At 41.0% G+C, this 19,829-nt stretch overlaps 1 protein-coding gene across 10 annotated transcripts in view; it reads left to right on the top strand.

Moving 5' to 3' along the window:
* LOC119480584 (microtubule-associated protein 4) overlaps positions 1-19,829 on the top strand; it is a 123,971-nt gene that overhangs the window by 37,913 nt on the left and 66,229 nt on the right. For 8 of the 10 annotated variants that reach the window (XM_037756972.1, XM_037756975.1, XM_037756983.1 and 5 more), the window contains exon 3: positions 2,567-2,623. The exons of the other annotated variants lie outside the window; for them this stretch is intronic. In XM_037756972.1, coding sequence (XP_037612900.1) covers positions 2,567-2,623 — 57 coding nt within the window. The remainder of the gene's footprint in view (positions 1-2,566; positions 2,624-19,829) is intronic. 10 annotated transcript variants of the gene reach the window in all.

The following is a 19,829-nucleotide window of genomic DNA, read 5'->3' as shown; positions in this document are numbered from 1 at the left end:
CTGTTACACGGATAGAAATAAAGTGACACTCAGAAGAGACTCAAATGAAGTCTGCATATTTTTCTGAAAGGTCAAGAGCTACCAGGGGTTTGTTGATTATAGGAACACCACTTCTTGCTCAAAATTGACTTTTTATAGTGTGAGAGAAGATATGATATCTTTTATTAAGCTCGGTTAGTTTGCCCTAAAGCAGTAACACATGAGAGGTATACACACACAGATAGGTATGTAGGAAGATAAGTAAGCAGATAGAGGGATCCAATAAACAGCTGAGTGAATAAGCAGATAAAAGGAAGTGACAGATAACCGGGGCTGACTCAGCTCTCGGCCCTGTTTTGGTTACCCAGACACTTTGGTCAGACAGTCAGACTGTGTGTGGGCACTCAGTCGGTGACAGCGAGCCGCGGGACGGGCCGTGGGTGGTGTTGCCGGTGATCAACTGTGGCACGCTGTGTGCATTCGGACAAATGCAGACATGCTGACACACCGAGTGCCAAACAGCAGGGCGAGGCAGTCCACACATTATTGTCCTCTGTCAGCAGGAGAGCGAGACGAAGGAAGATTTGTTTTTTGTTGTTGGTTTGGTGCCCTGATGCACACGTAATGTGCACTCATGATGACCGATGTGTGTTTGATGAGTGTCCTGTGCTCTTGTTTTTGATCTGTGGTGTCCTGCGTGTTGGTGTGGACACAAATGAATCATACCCTGTGTGTGCATGTGGGTTTTTGCATGACTACACGTGAATGTGTTAAGTTGTGTGTGTACTGTATATATGTGTACACATGTACTGTCTGCAGAATCAAGAGTCTCTGTTTTGCAGCTTTGTGGCTGCATGTACCTGCATGCATTTTTGTTAGTCTGTGTGTGTTTGGCTTTTGGCTCGGCATGAGAGTTGCCTTTTTTAATCCTTTTTCCTTTCCTATTGGTCCTAACGCTTTTATTATTTTAATGTCCTGTTGGTTTTATTGTGTTGCTTTTATGATTTTTATGTATTATTGTACAGCACTTTGGTCAACTTTTGTTGTTTTTAAATGTGCTTTATTAATAAATTTGGATTGGATTGGATTGGAAAGAGAGAAATAGTGAGTCCTGTGGCCTGTATGTACAGAGCTGGCTCACTTTTAACCTGGGTAGATCACCATGGTAACATACTGTATGCTGCACGGCTAATGATTATGGAGGACGGAACCTGACAAAATAAAAAATAAATGAATAAATAACTCGATAAATGAATAAATGTCATTAAATGTAGCAAAAATAATATTAAAAATAAATGTAGCCATTAATGAATTGATAAAATGTGACATAAATTTAATTTAATTAGCTTTTTTATTTATGTATCTTTGTATTAATTCCCCTATTTATTTACACTTCTGTTTAATTTCTCATTTGTTTATTTATTTATTTTTGCATATATTTATTATTTATTTATTTATTTATTTTTGTATTAAATTTGTTTTTCATTTATTATGCATTTATTTATTTTTAAATGTATTTATTTATTTACCTTTGTATTTTGCATAATGAGGCAGAAATGTATAAAGAAAAGAATACAGAAATAAATATATTTGGGAAATAAATAAGGGGTGAAATGCAAAAGGAAAAGTGTGCGGAAATAAATAAATAGATAAATACATAAATAAACAAATACATACATTTTAAAATAAGTATAAAATAAATACAAAATAAATGCAAAAATAAATAAATACAAAATAAATAAATAAATAAATGTAAAATTTGATAAAAATAAATACATAAATAAATAAAATGGAAAATTAAACAATAGTACATAACTAAAGGAATTAATACAAAGGTAAGTAAATAAAGAAGCAAATTACAACAGAAATATCAATTTATGTCACATTTGATCAATTAGTTAATGGCTACATTTATTTTTATATTATTTTCGCAACATTTAATGACATATTTATTTAATTATCGAATCATTTATTTATTCATTCATTTATCTTTTTGGAAGGGTAAAAAGATAAAAGAATCATATAACCACAGGATCGCTGTGTGTGAGTATTGAGTCTATGGGTGAACCAGAGGCCAGATTGGAACACTTAGGGCTTGGATAAAAGCAGTCCATTTATGAGTCCTGTGTGTGTGCATGTATATTTCTGTGCATGTCTATGAATGCTATATATATATATATATATTGATATACTTGATTGATTGATTCATGTCCTTGCATGTCAGAGCCTCGTTATAAAGCTGTTGCAGTTTGTGTGTGTGTGTCTGATACGCACGTTAAAGTGCAGTGATTCAGCAGTCGGATGTCACACAATATCACCTCCTTCAGACGCCCACACTGACACCAGCTAATACGTGCTGCCCTCTGCCTGCCCCAGTCTGACCACAGCGGGCCTGTGTGCTATTAACTGGCACATCCAGGGCCCAGTCAGGGTCAGTGGTTTCCATTTAATGCCAGGCGCAGACTGTCATATTTCCGCTGTACAAACCAATACCATCATACACTTTGATTTTCTATCTCGTCAAGCCATTAGCACTCAGATGGATAGTAATGTGTTTGCCTGTGTGTGTGTGTGTGTGTGTGTGCAGACGCGGGTGCTACGTTGGAGAATGGAGAGCAGGAAGCTCATGGGGTGCAAAAGCCTGGTAAGACATATCCCACAATTCTCTCTGCCGTCGGTAAGGCCGCCGGGTCATCCTCCTCCACCGATCATGGGCTGTTAGTCTTTTCTTGTCTTTCGACCTTGTTTACTTCCTTCTTGTTCTTCACCTCAGTTCGGTTGTGTGCGTGTGTGTGTGTGTATTGTGTGTATTATTAGTAGCCTTTCAGGATGTGAGCTGCTCTCACTGCTCTCCAACGTCCTTTCAATGTCCTCTTCAGAACAAGGCTGCTGCTCTTACAATCCACCCAGCTGTTCAATCTGAGTAGTTCAGTTTGAAGAGAATAAGGCATAGAAATAAAGATGAAAAATATGATCTACCTGGGAAACACTGGAGCCACGTTATTCTTTTGGGTTCTTGTTTGTTTTAAACAGTAAATGTATTCATATTATGTTCTTAAAACTGCTATATGTATGATTTGAAAACGTCTACCATCGATGCTCCATAGTGGTACTGTAGTATAGAAAAACCACTGACCTGACTCAGGCATCCTGAAGTGAAATCACAGGTAGTCAGGGCCATAGCCAGGATCTCAGAAAAAACTGAGGTTACTCTCTGTGTCTTTGACCTCTGTAGGTGAGAAAGACTTAGGTGAGGCGAACAGTACTCTTCAGCTATGTCTGTACAGCTCTGTTCTGCGCCATATTCACTAAGCCACAACTGCTTTTAAATGATCCAATCACATCTAAAGGATTTGATAATAACCCTCTTGTAATTATGCCTCACCACATACTCCCTTTTAATCGGAAATATGACTCATTATGGAAGCTAAGATAAAGATCCAAAACAAGGTGGCTTTAATTGAAGGGATAGTTCAAGTGTTTTGAAGTGGGGTTGTATGAGGCACTTATCCATAGTCAGTGCATTACTAAAGTAGATGGCGGTCGGCACGCCCCCCAAAGTAGCAGTCTAAAATTGTGTTTAAGAAGTAAAATTACTCAGAAAAATGGTCACTTTTGAGACTAGTTGTCATACGATGCTCCAGTTGCATTGTGTCTAACTAACTCATATGCTTTACAGTAGTTGAATATTTGTTGAGTTTATCATATGTTTTTGAATGTAAACTATTAACCGGCTCATCTACAGCTATCTGCTGGCCTTACGTAGGCTGTTCACCTTTTATGAGTGAGGTAGGCGGGACCCCGTTGTATAGTCCATATGTTTTTATTCTAAAAATCTGTGATTTAACGTGTCACCCATTGCAACTTTGCACAGCAGCCTTTCTACAGCTCAGGAAGCGAGCTAATCAGTAAAGACTTAATTTTCAATCAGTTGTGAATGTAAAGTAGGTAATTTGCATAATCAGTGCATGAAAATGAATCTTAATTGACAACAGGAGATTGTCAAATTGTCGCCCCGTTAATACCAATCGCACTCCTTTTAATAAATGGAATCACACGGCAATTGAAGCTTGTACTCAGCAGTCCTTTGGTTGCTTCTGATGTGAATAGATTGTTCTAGTGTTATCTCTTATTGGAGATAATTAGCCACAGAGAAGAGATGCAGCTCTAGAGAGGAATATTTATTGTGTCTAATGAACAAGCGCTCCCTCTGCCCCTCTGGCTGTCTGCTTCTACTGAAATAGACTGAGAGACGAACTCCTTCTTCTGTGTGTGTATGTGTATGTGTGTGTGTTTTATGCATGGTACATTTTGAAAATCAGCTCATCGGATTTTATTTTTCAATAGTCTGGTCTCCTCTCTTTTTTTTCCCTCCATCTCTCAGCTTTAATATAATTGCTCTATACATACTCCTGTTCCTCAGTTTTTCTTGTCGTCATGCAGCCGTTCCATTTCAAACTGCAGAGCTGCTGTGCATGTCATTAGCAGTGAAAGGATTTTGCATGGCTGTATGAATTAGTATGAGGTCTCCTCCACTGACAACACGCAAATCCACTTCAGCCTTGAATGGTAAAGGGAGATTTTCAGACTTTTTTTTTTTTTTTTTTCAGTAAAAGCAGAAAGAAATGCAACAAATTGGCGGTGCTGAAATCTCATATAGTCAAAGCTTGTTTTGTGTGTGGTTAACCTTAGGGATGTGACGGTGAGGAAATTTTCCCACCGGTTGATAAACTTGTGACAACACCGGTGTTACCGATTACACCGGATATTTTACAAGGAAAGATGAATATGTGTAGAGCGTTTACTTTGATCTTTACCGTCAGGTGGCTGTGTGCCTGGCCTCTCTGGTCCAGCTTTCATGTTTCTACCTGGTGCCGTGCTCACCGGCTGTGACCGACACCAAATCATCTGCCATCTCTTGGTCTGTCAAAACTCTCTCGTCCAGTGTGGGTGAAATATGACACCTGCTACTCTGAGCTGAGACTCTTCATGGAGCAGATGCATTCACTTTCAGCTTGTAGCATCCGTCAACGGACTATCTATTGATAACATGTCGCTGATACACCAAAATGAGCTAAATGGGCCTAAAATGTGATGGAGAGATCTCTTTTGCAGCCTTATTATCCATAGGGGATGAAGATGAGTCAGTAAATAAGTGACATTAGTAACATGATTTGAGCTGTTGTGGAGTTTTAACTGCTTGTTAACAGAACGTTATCATCAGCTCACACACTGTAAATACAAACACTGGCTGCTGACTCGTTAGCAAGCGTTAACTGTAACGTTACCGTTAACATCGAACAGTCTAACGTTAGCTAACCGGCAACGTTAATATTAGAGAGTTTACCTCATTGACTTTGGAATTGTTTTCCGTTGCTGCTGCGGCTGTCGTGAGGTCACAGGCTGGCAGTATGTCATGTGTGTGTACATGCGTGACAGTCGGGCACTGACAGAGTGTGAGTTTATGTTGTCAGGGAGGTTTAATAATAACGGTGTGCTGCACAAAATGTGCAGTCATTTTCATCGCCGTTCATTCTAATGTAACGGGTATTTTTTTCTTTCAACTCTCGTCCCAAATTCGTCCCAAAATTAATTTTCATCATATTTTTTTCGGGACGTTCTGAAGCTCGAGCCCTGCGTCAGGGGTGCCGTGCTCAAGGGCACCTCGGCATAGCCCAGTAGGTGAAGTGGCACCTCTCCAGCTACTAGTCCACAATCTGTACTGTAGTCTATGCTGGACTTCAACCGGCAGCCCAAGCCAAGTCCCTCCAGACTGAGCTACTGTCGTTCCAAGAGTACTGTTAGAGTGACGAATAGTGTTAGTTAGACCCATCAGAAGTCAGGCTATTTAAGCCCTTTGACCATTCTTTTCTGCCTGCTCAGTTCCTCCAGCTTTATGGAAGCGCAGTTCTAAATTGCCGGAGCGTCTCTTTTAAATCCAAAACAACTACATTGTCTACTAAGGAATGAAACTGGCTCCCTCTGCCAGCTTGATACAAGTGCACTGTGGGAAGGATAAAGCTGTCAAACCTGCCCACTGCCATCTTTCATGTACTGAGTGTCGTCCATTGAGATGACTGGGAGCCTCGCTGGGATGGTTGTCGGTGACAGTGGGAGGAGTGATCGGCATGTAAATCAGACGTCTGTGTTGGCATGCTCACCACTTTAGCTGTCTGGCTGTTTGCATGGCATGGGTGGCTTGTGTTACCATGGTTACGGTGCTGTATCTGTGCATGTGTGTGTGTGTGTTTCTGATAGAGAGAAATACTGGAAGGATGCTCTGTTTAAGTTTTGATTTCCCACACTGCAGCAGTAATAGAAGGGTACAGTGTGAGGTGTGATATAATTGTTTCCAGTGGGCCTACTTTAGTAAGCAGAGCATCTGGCCTTGGATCCATTCATCACTGTTGCTCCAGCAGACCCCATGGGAGAGGACGCAGGCGGTATAAGTAGTAACTGGGTCAGAGAATTGAGAGCGTAAGCTGGATCCTGACAGAGCAAATGCAGATGTGTGTTTGTATGTATGCATGCTGCATGCTCCGTGCGTGGCGCTTCTTTCTGCATGGCATATAAAGACACAAGTATATGAATATCCTCCCAAATATTTGACCAATATAAACAGCCCTGTCTCTTAAGTTCCGCTCCCATACAGCTAAACTACATTCTCAATTACGTTTGGAAGGATTTTATCGTGGATTACGTTTGTCTTTGACACATCATAAATTTGTCTGCGGATGGCAGCAAGTGATGTACGAGCGACACGCAGAGCAGGTGACGTACTATATCGAGCAACCGCTAATGAATGTTACGCCGTATAATAACTAGAGCTGTCAAAGTTAACGCATTAGTAACGCCACTAATTTCTTTAACGCATTAACACAATTGATCTTTCGGAGGTTGTAGCATTTTTCTTTTTAGCATTTTTTGAATACTAAATGCAGTACCTGTGAGGGTTTTTGGACAATACTTGTCATTGTTTTGTGTTGTTCATTTATTTCCAATAATAAATATAAACATACATTTGCATAAAGCAGAATATTTGTCCACTCCCATGCTGATTAGAGTATTAAATACTTGACAAATCTCCCTTTAACCTTTAAGGTACATTTTGAACAGATAAAAAAATGTGCAATTAATCACGATTAAATATTTTAATTGATTGACAGCCTTAATAATAACGAGTGTAACAAGTGAGAAAGTCCACTACGGGCGGAGGGGTCGTGGATGGGTCAAACAAAAACGCTGGGCTTTCCCCCAGGAGTTTTGTTGCCTAAAGTAGTTTTGTTCCGTTTTTGTTTAGTTTCAATTCACAACGCTAACCACGTGTCCCGTAATTCGTGAGAAAATAGTTTCCCTCGAAACGTAAGTGAGAATACAGTTTAGTTGTGTGGTAGTGTAATTTTGTAGGAGACAGGGTTAATATGAGATGATAAAAGAAGATCAGAATAAAATAAATGTGGCGTTTCTCATGTTGGTCAAGTATTTGACATTAAGACGAGTTGATTTTGTGACAGCTTTACTAACCTGCTTTCTTCCCTTTTCCCCCCTCATACCCTCCTCTCCTCTTCCTCTGCATAAATACATTTATTTTTATATTTATGCTCTTTTTTTTGTTTTCATTTATGCCACTTCTTCTTTCGTTGATGCACTTATTTTACTTTTTCTACTCTCTTCCTCTCCATTCCTGTCATCACCATTTTTTGTACTCCACTTCTCTCTTCTCTCTGTTATTTCGCTTCTCTCCTCCCTTCCCAATCCCCCCAATGCTTCAGAGGACTAGAACCCGCCTCCATCGCCATGCCGACTGTCAATCAGCTGTGCTTCCGCTTCTGTGCACCTCTTCCCCTCTCCCAACACACACACACTCCCACTATCCATGGCTCCTCTGATGCGGTATGAAGGAGACAGTCTGAGGTTGTGGACAGGATACCACATTACTTTCACTCATGACAGAACTCACACACAAAGCATTAGATGTGCACACGCACACCCAGCCATGCTATGCTGTCCTGACTCCAGCACACGTTGTTCCTCCACATCATGTGTTGGCACACTGTGACTCACTCCGCTGGGCAAACTGGGTGTCTCTGACACACAGGGACGTACACACAGTCGCATTTGAAATTCAATTTGTTGTTTTGGTTTTGGTTTGTCTTTGTCTGTGATTCTTCTTGGACTAGAATTACCACTATTATTTATATATTCATTATTATGTTCTCAAACAATTATGTTCTTAAAAAACAGAATCAATTCAGCTTTATGTGTATAACAGCCTGCTGTGGCATAAACAAATACATCAGAATGATAAAAATCATGCACATCTGTAGCCCCTCTGGTTTCTCTCCCTTTCTGTCTCGCTATTACACTGAAGCAGACAGTAAGTTCATAAGTTCATGTCCTCTCACACACACACACACAGGCACACACAGACACACACAAACACACACACACAGGCACAGCCAGCAGCCAGCAGCCAGCCCTTGTCTTCCTGTCTGAAAGCTCTCAAACTGAGTCGCCAGCGCTGCTAGGCCGATCCGTCACCACCCAGCAACCAGCACACATTTGCACACAAACAAACAAACAACACACACATTTTAACCCACCCAAGGACTATCTGTATTTTTTTTTCTTCTTTTTAATTAAATGCTTTTTAACGCTTCAGCCCTCTTTGATGATCACCTCTCTTCAAAATCTGCTTTGCACAATCTTCCTTTAACCAAATAGATAGAGAAGTAAATACTAAAGCCAAACCTCCAATGGACAATCATTAATGTACTCAATGTAAGGAATGTCCCAGTAGTCTTTGAGCTGCCTTCTATTCCATCTCACCGTAATGTTGTTGTTAGTTTTTAAGTCCTCTTTAACTGACCTATTTTGCTTATTTTCAGATGCATACTTGTATTTTGGGTTTCTACTAGAACATGTTTAAATGCTGTAATGTTCAAAAAAAACACTTTATTTTGGCTCTTCAGACTCCGCTCCAGCTCCGCTTTGTTTGAGGGCGTGCCAAACTAGCTGCTAGGCAAAGTGTGTTACTTGGTGACATAACCACGTTACGGAAGAAATGGCGTTTCAGGTAATTCAGGAGCAGTGTTTCTGTGGGGGAGAGGAACTCCCTTTGGCGTGGATTTTGGGCTATATAACTTTGCAGGCCTTTTACATGCATAAAAAAAATATATAACACACTAAAGGAAAGGGAAAAAGCACAAAAGCATAATAGGTCCTCTTTAATCTGATCATTTTGAATTATTGTTTTAAGGGAACATATCATGAAAAACTCACTTTCTCAGTGCTTGTTTACATACATTTGGGTATCTGTGAAAGTTTACAATTCTTCTATTCCATTTAGCAGACGCTTTTGTCCAAAGCGACATACATCTGAGAGTTCGTACAACACAAGCAAGGATCTAGATAGGAGGGAACAACATGAGTAACTGCCAACAACAGCTTCAAGTGCCGATCGGACACAGGTGCCACAGCTTGAGAACTACGTTTGAAAAGGTGCACCATATTTTTCTCACAAGCCAATCAGAGCAGACTGGGCTTTTTCAGGAGGGGTTCTTAAAGAGACAGGCGCTAAAATGGAGCGTTTCAGACTGAGGGTGAATACAGGTATATTCAGACAGACAGGAGAAGAACAATAATGTGTTTTTTTTAACTTTAAAGCATGTAAACGTGTTCTAGTAGAAACCCAAAATACAAGTATGAACCTGAAAATGAGCACAATATGTCCCATTTAATTTTTACACTTACTTCCGTGTTTGCTTCCTAATAACGCTGTGTGTTTGTTGTGTCTGTTGTTGTATATTGTCAGTGTATAAGCAATGAATTCCATCATTCAAACATTTTAAAATCAATTTTATCATTGAGATGACAGGGTCCTGTTAGCCACCAGTTAGTGCAACAAACTCATATTCAATTCACAAAATATGCAAACATATCAATACTAATATCAAAACCATATTGTTTTTTGCTTTCATGTGATCAAAATATCGTTGTTTGGACGCACGGAGAGGTGTTAACCGTTGTCATTGGAACTTATTTTCTAACAAAGAAATAATCCCTATGGAAACAGTTGACAGAGAGGTTTCTGGATTAGAAACCAGTCCGTTTCTAGAAAGACAAATATTTTTTTTTTCCTTCTTGAGTACCACAAATATAATTCACCTCCATTATATTAGGATGGTGGCAGTTTTAATATTCGGTTGAACTGACCCTTAAAGAAAAAAAATTGTGAATGAGGTGTAGTAATGATCTGTGGCTTGCCAGCAGGGCTGTTTTTTTTCATAATGTAACAAGTCATCGGCCGAGCAGAATGAAAATTCAAAGTGTGATTTGTACATGAACACTCTTCCATCTGTGTGTGCATTTATAGCAGCCACGGCAACACTAATTGTAACACGTATGCTACGCCTCAGATCTTCTCATGGCTGTAAATGGGAAAAAGTACGACCGCAAATTAGAGCCATTGTAGGTAAGAAAATAAACAAATAAATTACAGAGCCGGGGGAGGGGGGTAATATTCCCCCTCATAATATCATGATTTTATAATCTCGCACATTCCTGAGTTTTTTCTCGCAAATTTATGAATTTATAATCTCAGAATATCCAAGTTTTTTCCTCGTGAATTTATTACTTTATAATCTCGCAAGTTTTTTCTCTCAAATTTCCTATTTTATAATCTTTCAAATTTCCGAGTTTTTCTAGTAAATTTACGACTTTACTATCCAGCAAATTGCTGAGGTTTTTTCTTACAACTTTATGACTTAATAATATCAGAATATCCAAGTTTTTATCCTGTAAATTTATGACTTTAATCTCAGAGTTGTTTCTCGGAATATTGCCCATCTCCCCGTCTCCGTAATTATTTTTTTTTACCTACAATGGCCCTATTACGCCGTCATACAGAAGATCACTGAAGACCTCCATAGAGATGTTTTCAGGGGTCAGAGGTCAAGATCAGCTACAGACACAACAACAGTAGAGCAGATTTTTCACCCTACAGTGCGATGTACTCAATATTATAAGTTGATTTTCCCTATGTTACTTACTAGATGCATATAAACATCCTATATGTGCCATAAGGTTTAGATCCAGCCTCTTGTATGTGTTTGTTCTAAAGGGTATCTATCTCAGTGTCCTTTTTATAGACGTGCCTCTCTCTGTTGTCTGCCTGCACCTTGTGCTAATAAACCGATATATAACACACACTTACCTGGTTTTTGGGTTTCTCTTTCTTCTTCTTACCAGCCTGAACTAAACCTCTTCTCTAATGTCTAACTGCTACTCTTTATCCCTTTCTATTCCTGTCCCTCGCAGCCTTTTATATTACGTGCAGTGTTATTTCCTTCTTCAGATATTCTTATATCTTAGCAGCTTTCTGAGAGAACAAGACTCTCAGTCATCCTGGCTGTAACCTTTGGAGGCGGTGGTTTTTCACAATGTAAAGCTTAGAGATTAGTGTGTGCTGCAGGGAAATGATTTTCTATTGCTTCTGAGAGATGGGCTTCCTTGGTTACAAAACAGATTTATTTATTACTCATTCCTTTTTGGGAAAGGGAAAACGAGAGGAACCAGTTTTTCTTTTTGCCCTCTTGCTGGGGCTTAAAAATACACATAGAAAAGGGAATAAAGGGAATTTTTGCCTTCTCTAAAGATGTTTGCCAGCTATCAGTATTTCATAGCTTCTCTTCCAGAACTAAACGCTGACTGAAGTCTGGTTCCAAACATGAAAGGAGATGCACTTCAGGAGGCAGATAGAGATAGCACGGCAGAAGCTTGTCAGCTTACTACATTGCATCATCATCATCATATAAAATTAATATATATATATAAAAATAAATCTTGCACATTTAGAAATCAGATTCAGCTTTATTAGCAAAGTATGTGTACCAGTGGCGGCTGGTGACTCAGAAAATTGTGACGAAAGGAAAACCAACCCGTGATGTTATTTTGCGCTAGTTGGATACTTATCTCTACTATTTTTATTTATTAAACATAGAACATAATTCACATTCAGTATAACAATAACAAGAGTCAGAAGTTTATCACACTAAACAAATGTATAATATAAGGTATTTATTGTTAAATTTATATTTATGAATAAAAGATTAAAAGAAAACATATCAAATTTATAATAAGAAAATATTGTTTTGGTGTTTTTTTGAAGAAACCACCACATTTTCCCATAATAATGTCTTTAAAGATATGATCAATGACAAATCTGCAAGGTCTTTATGCCTTTTTTAATTTCTGCATGTAGTGATTCACTTCCTTAACCTTATTCACTCCAGATGGACTATAGATCATTTACAAACTGATTCCAATATGCCATGATGACACATCAACTTCTCTTTGAAACAGGGCAGTTATGGCTCTGTTATTATTTTGAGAATGTAGCAAGAAACATTATGTTCCTACTGGGGAGTCAGCTGGGTTGGGCTTATCTCTACTTTCTTATTAAGCAGTAAAAACAACGACTCACAAGATTTCAGTACGTTACAGTGGAAACACCTTCCCCCAGTACGTTACAGTGGGTACACCCTCCGCCAGTACGTTACAGTGGGAACATCCTCTGGTCTGTTGCCGGGATCCAGTCCGGGGTGCGCGGAATAAGTTACAGAAGCACATGTCGGGACGGGACACCGGCGGCCCCGCCGTAGTCCCACCGTAATCCCGCCGCAGTCCCGCCGTCAGTCCAGCCCGAGGTTTGCACCAGCAGAGCGTAGGTCTCCATTCTCTTCCCGGCGGCGCCCTGCCGCTGCCCCCCAGTCCAACCGATAGCATTAATCGGTTAAAATTCTTAATGTTGGTTAAACGGGTGATTATTTACATCCTTATTTCAGCCCTATTAAAATTATCTTTAACACCTCCTTGGTGTTGTTGCGTCCTCTCCCAGCAGGGGAGCTCAGAGATGAGTAGTTGTATTGCTCATCCACTATAGTGTAACCTCCAGAGATCAACCTGACCTCTGTCAGCATGGGTGTGTTTGCGAGTCTATATGGGGCAGCCTGCCCTACTTAGACTCACAGAGTTGCGGTGGGGCTGATGGAGGGAGAAAAAGAGAGGGCCGTGAAAGTCCTCTGTGTTAGCAGATGTGCTTTAGAGCGGAGGGATCGTCCTGTACCTTTCAGAGTGTACACCACAATCACACACTTTCCATGCGGGAACATCCCAGCCCCCAGAGAGCCTCACCCTGAACAGCTGTTCCTCTACATTACCCTTAAAGAGAGTGAGTGAAGGAAGATTCAAAAGAGAGAGGAGGAGTGGTGTAGATCTACATAATGCATAGATTGACCCCCCACACTGCAGTACATTATGTGCATCTCCCCATACACAGTGAAGACATACAGTAAATCATCTGAGGACCTTGAACTGTCAGGCCTGCAGCATGCGTTATACATTATTGATCTACTGTACTAAGGAGTGACATCATAGGCTCAATAGGAACAGCATGTCGTTGGTACACCACTTTGGTCCAGACTAAAATATTTGAATATTGAATGGATTTCCCATAGAAATGGAATAGGAGTAGAACGGAAATGGACCTGTTTTCCGTGGTCATTTCACTCGTACAAAAGAAAAATGGTGATTGTTGTTAGTTGTTATGGTGACATGAAAGGGTGGAGCTAAGTAAAACCAAACACTGAATAAGACGTTTTCAGGTGACCAAAAAGCTTACGGTTAACATTGATGAACTGAAAATAACACTTTGAAAGGGTCAAAAGTTGAAATCGAAAAACAACTCCCAGACCGGAGAACGCCGCGGTAGCGACCTGTCAATCAAAAGGTAGCCACGCCCTAAAGAATACCCTGCTTTACGGTCTATTTGACTCTAAATGGGATCATAATTTACTAAATGAACATCATGCTGTATTGAAGAAGACTTGAAACTAGAGATTGAGACCATAAACTCATGTTTACAATGTTTACTGAGGTAATAAATCAAGTGAGAAGTAGGTTCATTATCTCAGCGACTTCTATACAATCAGCCTCCTTTAGGCAACCAGAGGAGTCGCCCCCTTCTGGCTATTAGAAAGAATGCAAGTTTAAGGCACTTGTTGGAAAAACATCCAGTCTGTGTCAGCCTTTGAAAAGTCAAACATGGCCCTATAGCCTACTTTTCATTATGTCACTGTATTTTTATTGGATTGAAAATCCATAACTCTAACTTTTAGCTGAGCACGCCACCATTTTTGTATAATTTGATAAACTCATGCTGTCATCCGGTTTCACTTGAAAAAGTGATTTGGTAGAAATGCTGGATAAATCTCCTTTAAATATTCACGATGCAACTTTAATCCCTGAGCTGGGGGGGGAATAACCCCTAATTCCTCCTTCACTGATGACAGAAAGCGTTTCATCTGTGTGAGCTCCTCACATGTGGAGGTGTGTGTGTTTCACTGTGAATGAGTATGTCTTTGTGTACCCACATGTGCTGCATGTGTGTAAATGCCTCCCTCTTTACTCTCATGTCAGACTACAGTGTGTGAGTATTAAAGGCCTCAGGCTTGCCTTTAAGCTTTAAATGTGAAATGCTCTAGATGGGAGACATCAACATGGGCAACTTGCGATTCTTACACTCTCCGCTGCACTTTGAAGTGTGCACTTGTTCACTTCATCCGTTGATGTGACAGGTACTGACTGCACAATCCCTGCTGGTGGAAGCTCAATACCCCCCCTGCTCAGCTCGGTGCTATGAATTGTGATCCATGACAGTGAGGAGTGCTACAAAGCACGACAGCTGGAAATGCAAATATGAGCGAAACAAAAAATGCAGAGGGTAGTCAGAAAATCCCTCGCGGTAGCTCAACTCCTTAATCCTGCCAATAAAAACTAACAAACATTGATGTGAAGGAGGTCAAGAGAAAGTTGCGGTGGGACTAAAGTAGCCACAGAGGGATTGCCTCGGTGCTATTTATCTGTCTCCAGACAGACAAACAGACTTGTTTTCAGGCTAGGACAAGGAGGTGTGAAATATAATGACATAATAGGCTTGGATTCAAAGAAAGGAATGGAGGGAGGAAAGGGGTTTCACAGGCAGCTGTGTATATGTCATAGATACCTGCAGGTCCTATCAGCACACACATACACACACACTACATAGATGTTGTCACATCCAATGTACATTTTCTTCTCTACAGCCTGTCAATGCACATCACACTCTAACACTGAATTTGTACCATCACTGCATCGGCCTCTTGACTTGTCTCCCTCCACAGCCTCTGATTTAAACAGCACTTCAATTTAAAGGACACATCTGGAATTATGGTTGAAAAGCTACAAGCAGAAAAAAGTCATAAAAATCTTGTTTTTGGTCCACAGGGCAATATTGATATTGCTCGAGGCTATATCAATCCATCTCTCTATTCTCTATACCCCACAAGGGGCTAGAGCCTATCCCAGGATGCATTGGGCAAGAGAATGCTGGATAATAGTTTTGTTTATCTTCCTAATAGATGCCAGTCATAGATATATTAAACTCACAAGTCAGTCTCTAGACGCTTCGCTCAACTAGAGACTGACGATAATCTCCCTGGTTTCGTCGCTAAAACTGGGTGGAAACAGTTAAAGGGTTTAAGAACCCTGCATAGCAGAACCAATCCAAAGTCTTTAGAACAGCCCTTCATACTGGGGCAGTGACATGCAAAAGTCGTGTGCTTGTGAACACTGCCGTAGCAGAAACACATGCATAGAACTGTCGTTGCTATAGCTGCTCTGCTAATGTCCTAACAGACACACAGACGGTTCACTCACTGTTGCTGCTGTTCAAAGTTAAAAACATAAAAATAATCTCGGAGCTCCAGTAAATGGCTTCAGAATGTGACTCACGGTCGCAGATTTTACTCCTCCAGAACCTCAAGCCGGGACGGGGTCACAAGTTGCGAAAACTTGCAAAAACTCTTGCGAGACCCGCTGCCCGACGACCTATCCTAACCATAACCATTCAAGGTCAATGCCTAAATTCAACCGCTAAAGGTCAATTCCTTAACTCAACCATTAAAGGTCATTGCCTAACCTCAACCATTTGAGGTCAATGCCTAACCTCAACCATTCAAGGTCAATGCCCAACCTCAACCATTTGAGGTCAATGCCTAACCTCAACCATTCAAGGTCAATTCCTAACCTTAACCATTCGAGGTCAACTGGCCTACTGTAACTTCAACCATCTCGCGAGAGTTTCGCAACTTGTGGGTTGCCTTCTAGACACGACCCCTACCCGGCTCTCTGCCCCGGAGCCCCTAGACGACGTCGACCGATAACATTGCGTTATCCCAACGTGGCACCCTTTATGTCCTCATGCATGTAGATAAATGGTTGTGATTGGCCTGTCCCGCTGATCTAGCAACAACTTTGCATTTAGAAATCCCCAGACATTCTGTAGGCGGAGATCTCAGATTGTCTTGTATCGCCAGACTATAGATATATACACTCTATAAACCCTCTTACCCTACATATTGCACCCTGGACAGATCGATAGATGAATATTCTAGCCCCAAAGACTTTTATTCTTGTATTTTTAAGAATGATTGACTTAAAGTGAGATTATTAGTCTTGGGATAGTTACAACCCATGAGAACTGACATGTTGTGGCTACCTAGCCTCATAATGACACTGAGTCACAATGTAGTTTTACTTCATTCATTCAGCCTGACATCGTGTGAAGGTGTTGTGTTTTTGTTTTGCCACAACCAATCAGTAGCGAGTGACACCAATGTAATTTCCTGTCGACTCGAAGGCTGGGGTAGCATTTGCTCGGGTCATTTAAGAGGTGTTACTCTGTAAGTCGACTGATAGATGTGTACAGCTTCATTAATTTCAAACAGGCTTGTCATCACTTTTCTGTTGCTGATTTTCATGGATGTAGCAAGGTAGCCAGATAGCTGCAGTACATAGGAAGATCACATACAAACACCAATCGGTTGACTCTTTTCCAGCCAGCTGAAGTAGCTACTAATAGGCACAACACGAGACCGAATCAGAGACGTGGGTGGATATTTTTTGGAACCAGGCTAATGGAGGATATATCTGCTTTGCATTTATCATTATGACAGCAGACAGGCTGAAAATAAATTTCAGCTCTCTCTGCCTTGTGCATTGTCTCAATCAGTGTCCATATACATCACTACAGCTTCCCTCGTGAGGTATGCCAAAAGAGAATGATGTGGGTTTTGGTGTTTCGTTGATGTGGGTTGTGTCGTCCGTGTGCGTCAAGACCACATGTGTTCCAGCAGCTGCAGCGGGATTTGTAGAAAGTTGTAAAAGTTAAATGCTGGCTGGGTTGTTGGCTGGATTAAGTAAAACCAGGCCAAGCTTTGATCTTCTATAATAACAGATCAGATCCACTGTAGCAAGTCTCTTTAGATCACTGAGCAATGCTCCAGGAATGCCAGAATACAAGGGGAAACCCTTCAGACTGTGGCTATGCTAGTACCATATGGTTGTCACTAGACGGCATCCCCAACCTCAGAGACACTGTTGGTTCTCTTCTAATCTATGCATCGTCTCGCTTCACTCTCCCTCTCACCCTCTCATTTACTCTAATTCTTTACTCTGTGTTATTAAATACATTGTTTTTAACATTTATAGAGCATGAGGTATTCTTGGAAGGAATGATACTCCATAACGGAAGAAAACAGTAGACCAGACTCTAAAAAAAGAGAATAATATTCTAAAACCTCTCAAGTTTGTTGAAGACTGTTGCAGGTAACAGTGGACAGAAAGGGAACTACTGGCTGATTCAACTTGATTAAAAGTATATTATTAATAGGGATAACGATTTTGAAATCGATATTTTAATGCCAGAATCGATATATTTGCTTCATTTGAGTCTATGCGGTGGAAGAAAGAAGTTACCGCTTTTATTGTTGTAGTCTGAGTAACGTAACATTATACAAAATACATATATGGAAATAAGATTGATTGGATTATATTCACCAGAAGAATATTGCACATCCCTTATAAATTAAAAGAAAATACCACTAATTTGTGAGGGAAATGTCTTTATTCTTTGATTTTTGGGTTGCTGGAAAAAATGTAGTAAATAATTCCTGACAAAGACTGATATATTTGACTTCAGGACATACATGCTGAAAATCAAACATTTGTACTGTATTAATTTAGATATTTACCAAAGTAAATGTGTATGATTCGAATTGCAATACTTAAAATTCGCAATACATATCGAATCGGCACCCAAGTATCATGATAGTATTGAATCGGGAGATAGGTGTATCGTTCCAGCCCTGATGATTAAAGCTCTGTCGTGGCTGAATCAACAGGACACTCTGGATGTTTGTCCTTACCAGAGAGAAGCGCTCTGTCCTCTCGGTGAACCGTTATTATGCGCCTGTGGTCCTGCTGCAGCCCTGACGCAGCTAGTTCATAGTGTCTGTCCCAGCTCAAGGAGCTGAGGCTGAGGCAGGGGAGCAGGGAGAGCTGTGGGTCAGCTGGAGGTCAGCCTATCCTGCCGGCTCATCCCAGATTAGACCGTTTTGGTAAAGAAAACCATAGGGCGCCATGTGTTGAAAAATAGCAAGGTTTGGTTTTAGGCTTACATGGTAGTAGGCTGTCATGATGTTGATTTGGACATCTATGTTGATGGTGTGAGGGAAAAAAAAACTCTCTTCTACTTGTTCCTTAAGCTTACTATACAGTATAATCATTTATAATGTTAATGTACAAGCAGCCTTGTATATACACCACAGGACTTATACCCTGGCTTCTTATAGATCCAAACTAGGCCATGGCCTTATTCCCAGAGTGCACCCACTTGATGAAAGAGCCAATATATATTCTCAGGCTCAAGTAGAAGTCTACACTCTGGGCACAACTGCTCAGACTTCTTAAAACAGCCATGTTTAATGAGGTTTAGTCCACCCTGAAGGTTACTCTGGTTTGCCACTTAATTACCAATGTGTCTCGTTTTTTTTGCTCCTGGGCCTGTAGAGGCCCTGACCCCAGTCAGTGTGGTTGATCTACCCCATCTAAGAGAGAGGAGAGTGGGGCAGAGGAGCACGCCGAGGCCGGGTCGGCTGGAGGACAGAGACTAGCCCCACAGGCTATCAGCCATTCGAGAGAACAGAAGAATGGAGTAAGCCAGGCGGCACTAGGCTAGGCTTTAGCTGAGTCAGAGCCTGCTAATGAAAATCATACAACTATAGTCCAGTTTGAGATGAGCCAGCTTGTTTTAGATTAACTGGTGTGATTCTACCTTGCGTTGAATACCTGAACTATATGGCTCATGTGGTGAATTGTATCAAGACGTGGGTAAACAGGGAGGAAGCGTTGGGTTTTTATGACATGGCATCCCAGCAGGACAAGCCTGAAGATCACTTTTGCTGGACCATGTTGAGTCAAGAGATGGAAAACATGATTCAGAGAGACAGAGAGCGGGAGATGGACAGGCAGTTTGGTGCTATACCGGACCGTTGTGATGAAAAGGGAACTGAGCCAAAAGGCAAAGCTTCTACGTTCCAACCCTCATCTATGGTCATGAGCTTTGGGTAGTGACCGCAAGAGAATGAGTATCCTTCGTAGGGTGGCTGGGCTCGGCCTTAGAGATACGGCGAGGAGCTCAGACATCTGGAGGAAGCTCACATTAGAGCCGCTGCGCCTTCGCGTCGAAAAGGGCCAGCTGAAGTGGTTCGGGCATCTGATCAAGATGACTCCTGGACACCTCCCTTTGGAGGTTCAACAGGCACGTCCAACTGGTAAGAGGCCTCGGGGTAGCCCAAGAACACACCGCAGCAATTTTTGCCAGTTCTGCTGCGTATTCCAGTTTTCATGCATCTTAAGCGCCTCAAAAATGCGATCTTGCAGCGCAAAAATAATCTTTAGAAAAACAATAG

Source organism: Sebastes umbrosus, chromosome 21 (assembly GCF_015220745.1).
Source record: "Sebastes umbrosus isolate fSebUmb1 chromosome 21, fSebUmb1.pri, whole genome shotgun sequence".
Taxonomy (NCBI): Eukaryota; Metazoa; Chordata; class Actinopteri; order Perciformes; family Sebastidae; genus Sebastes; species Sebastes umbrosus.
The sequence above is the reverse complement of the archived record's forward strand: the minus strand, read 5'-3'. Positions and strand labels throughout refer to the sequence as shown.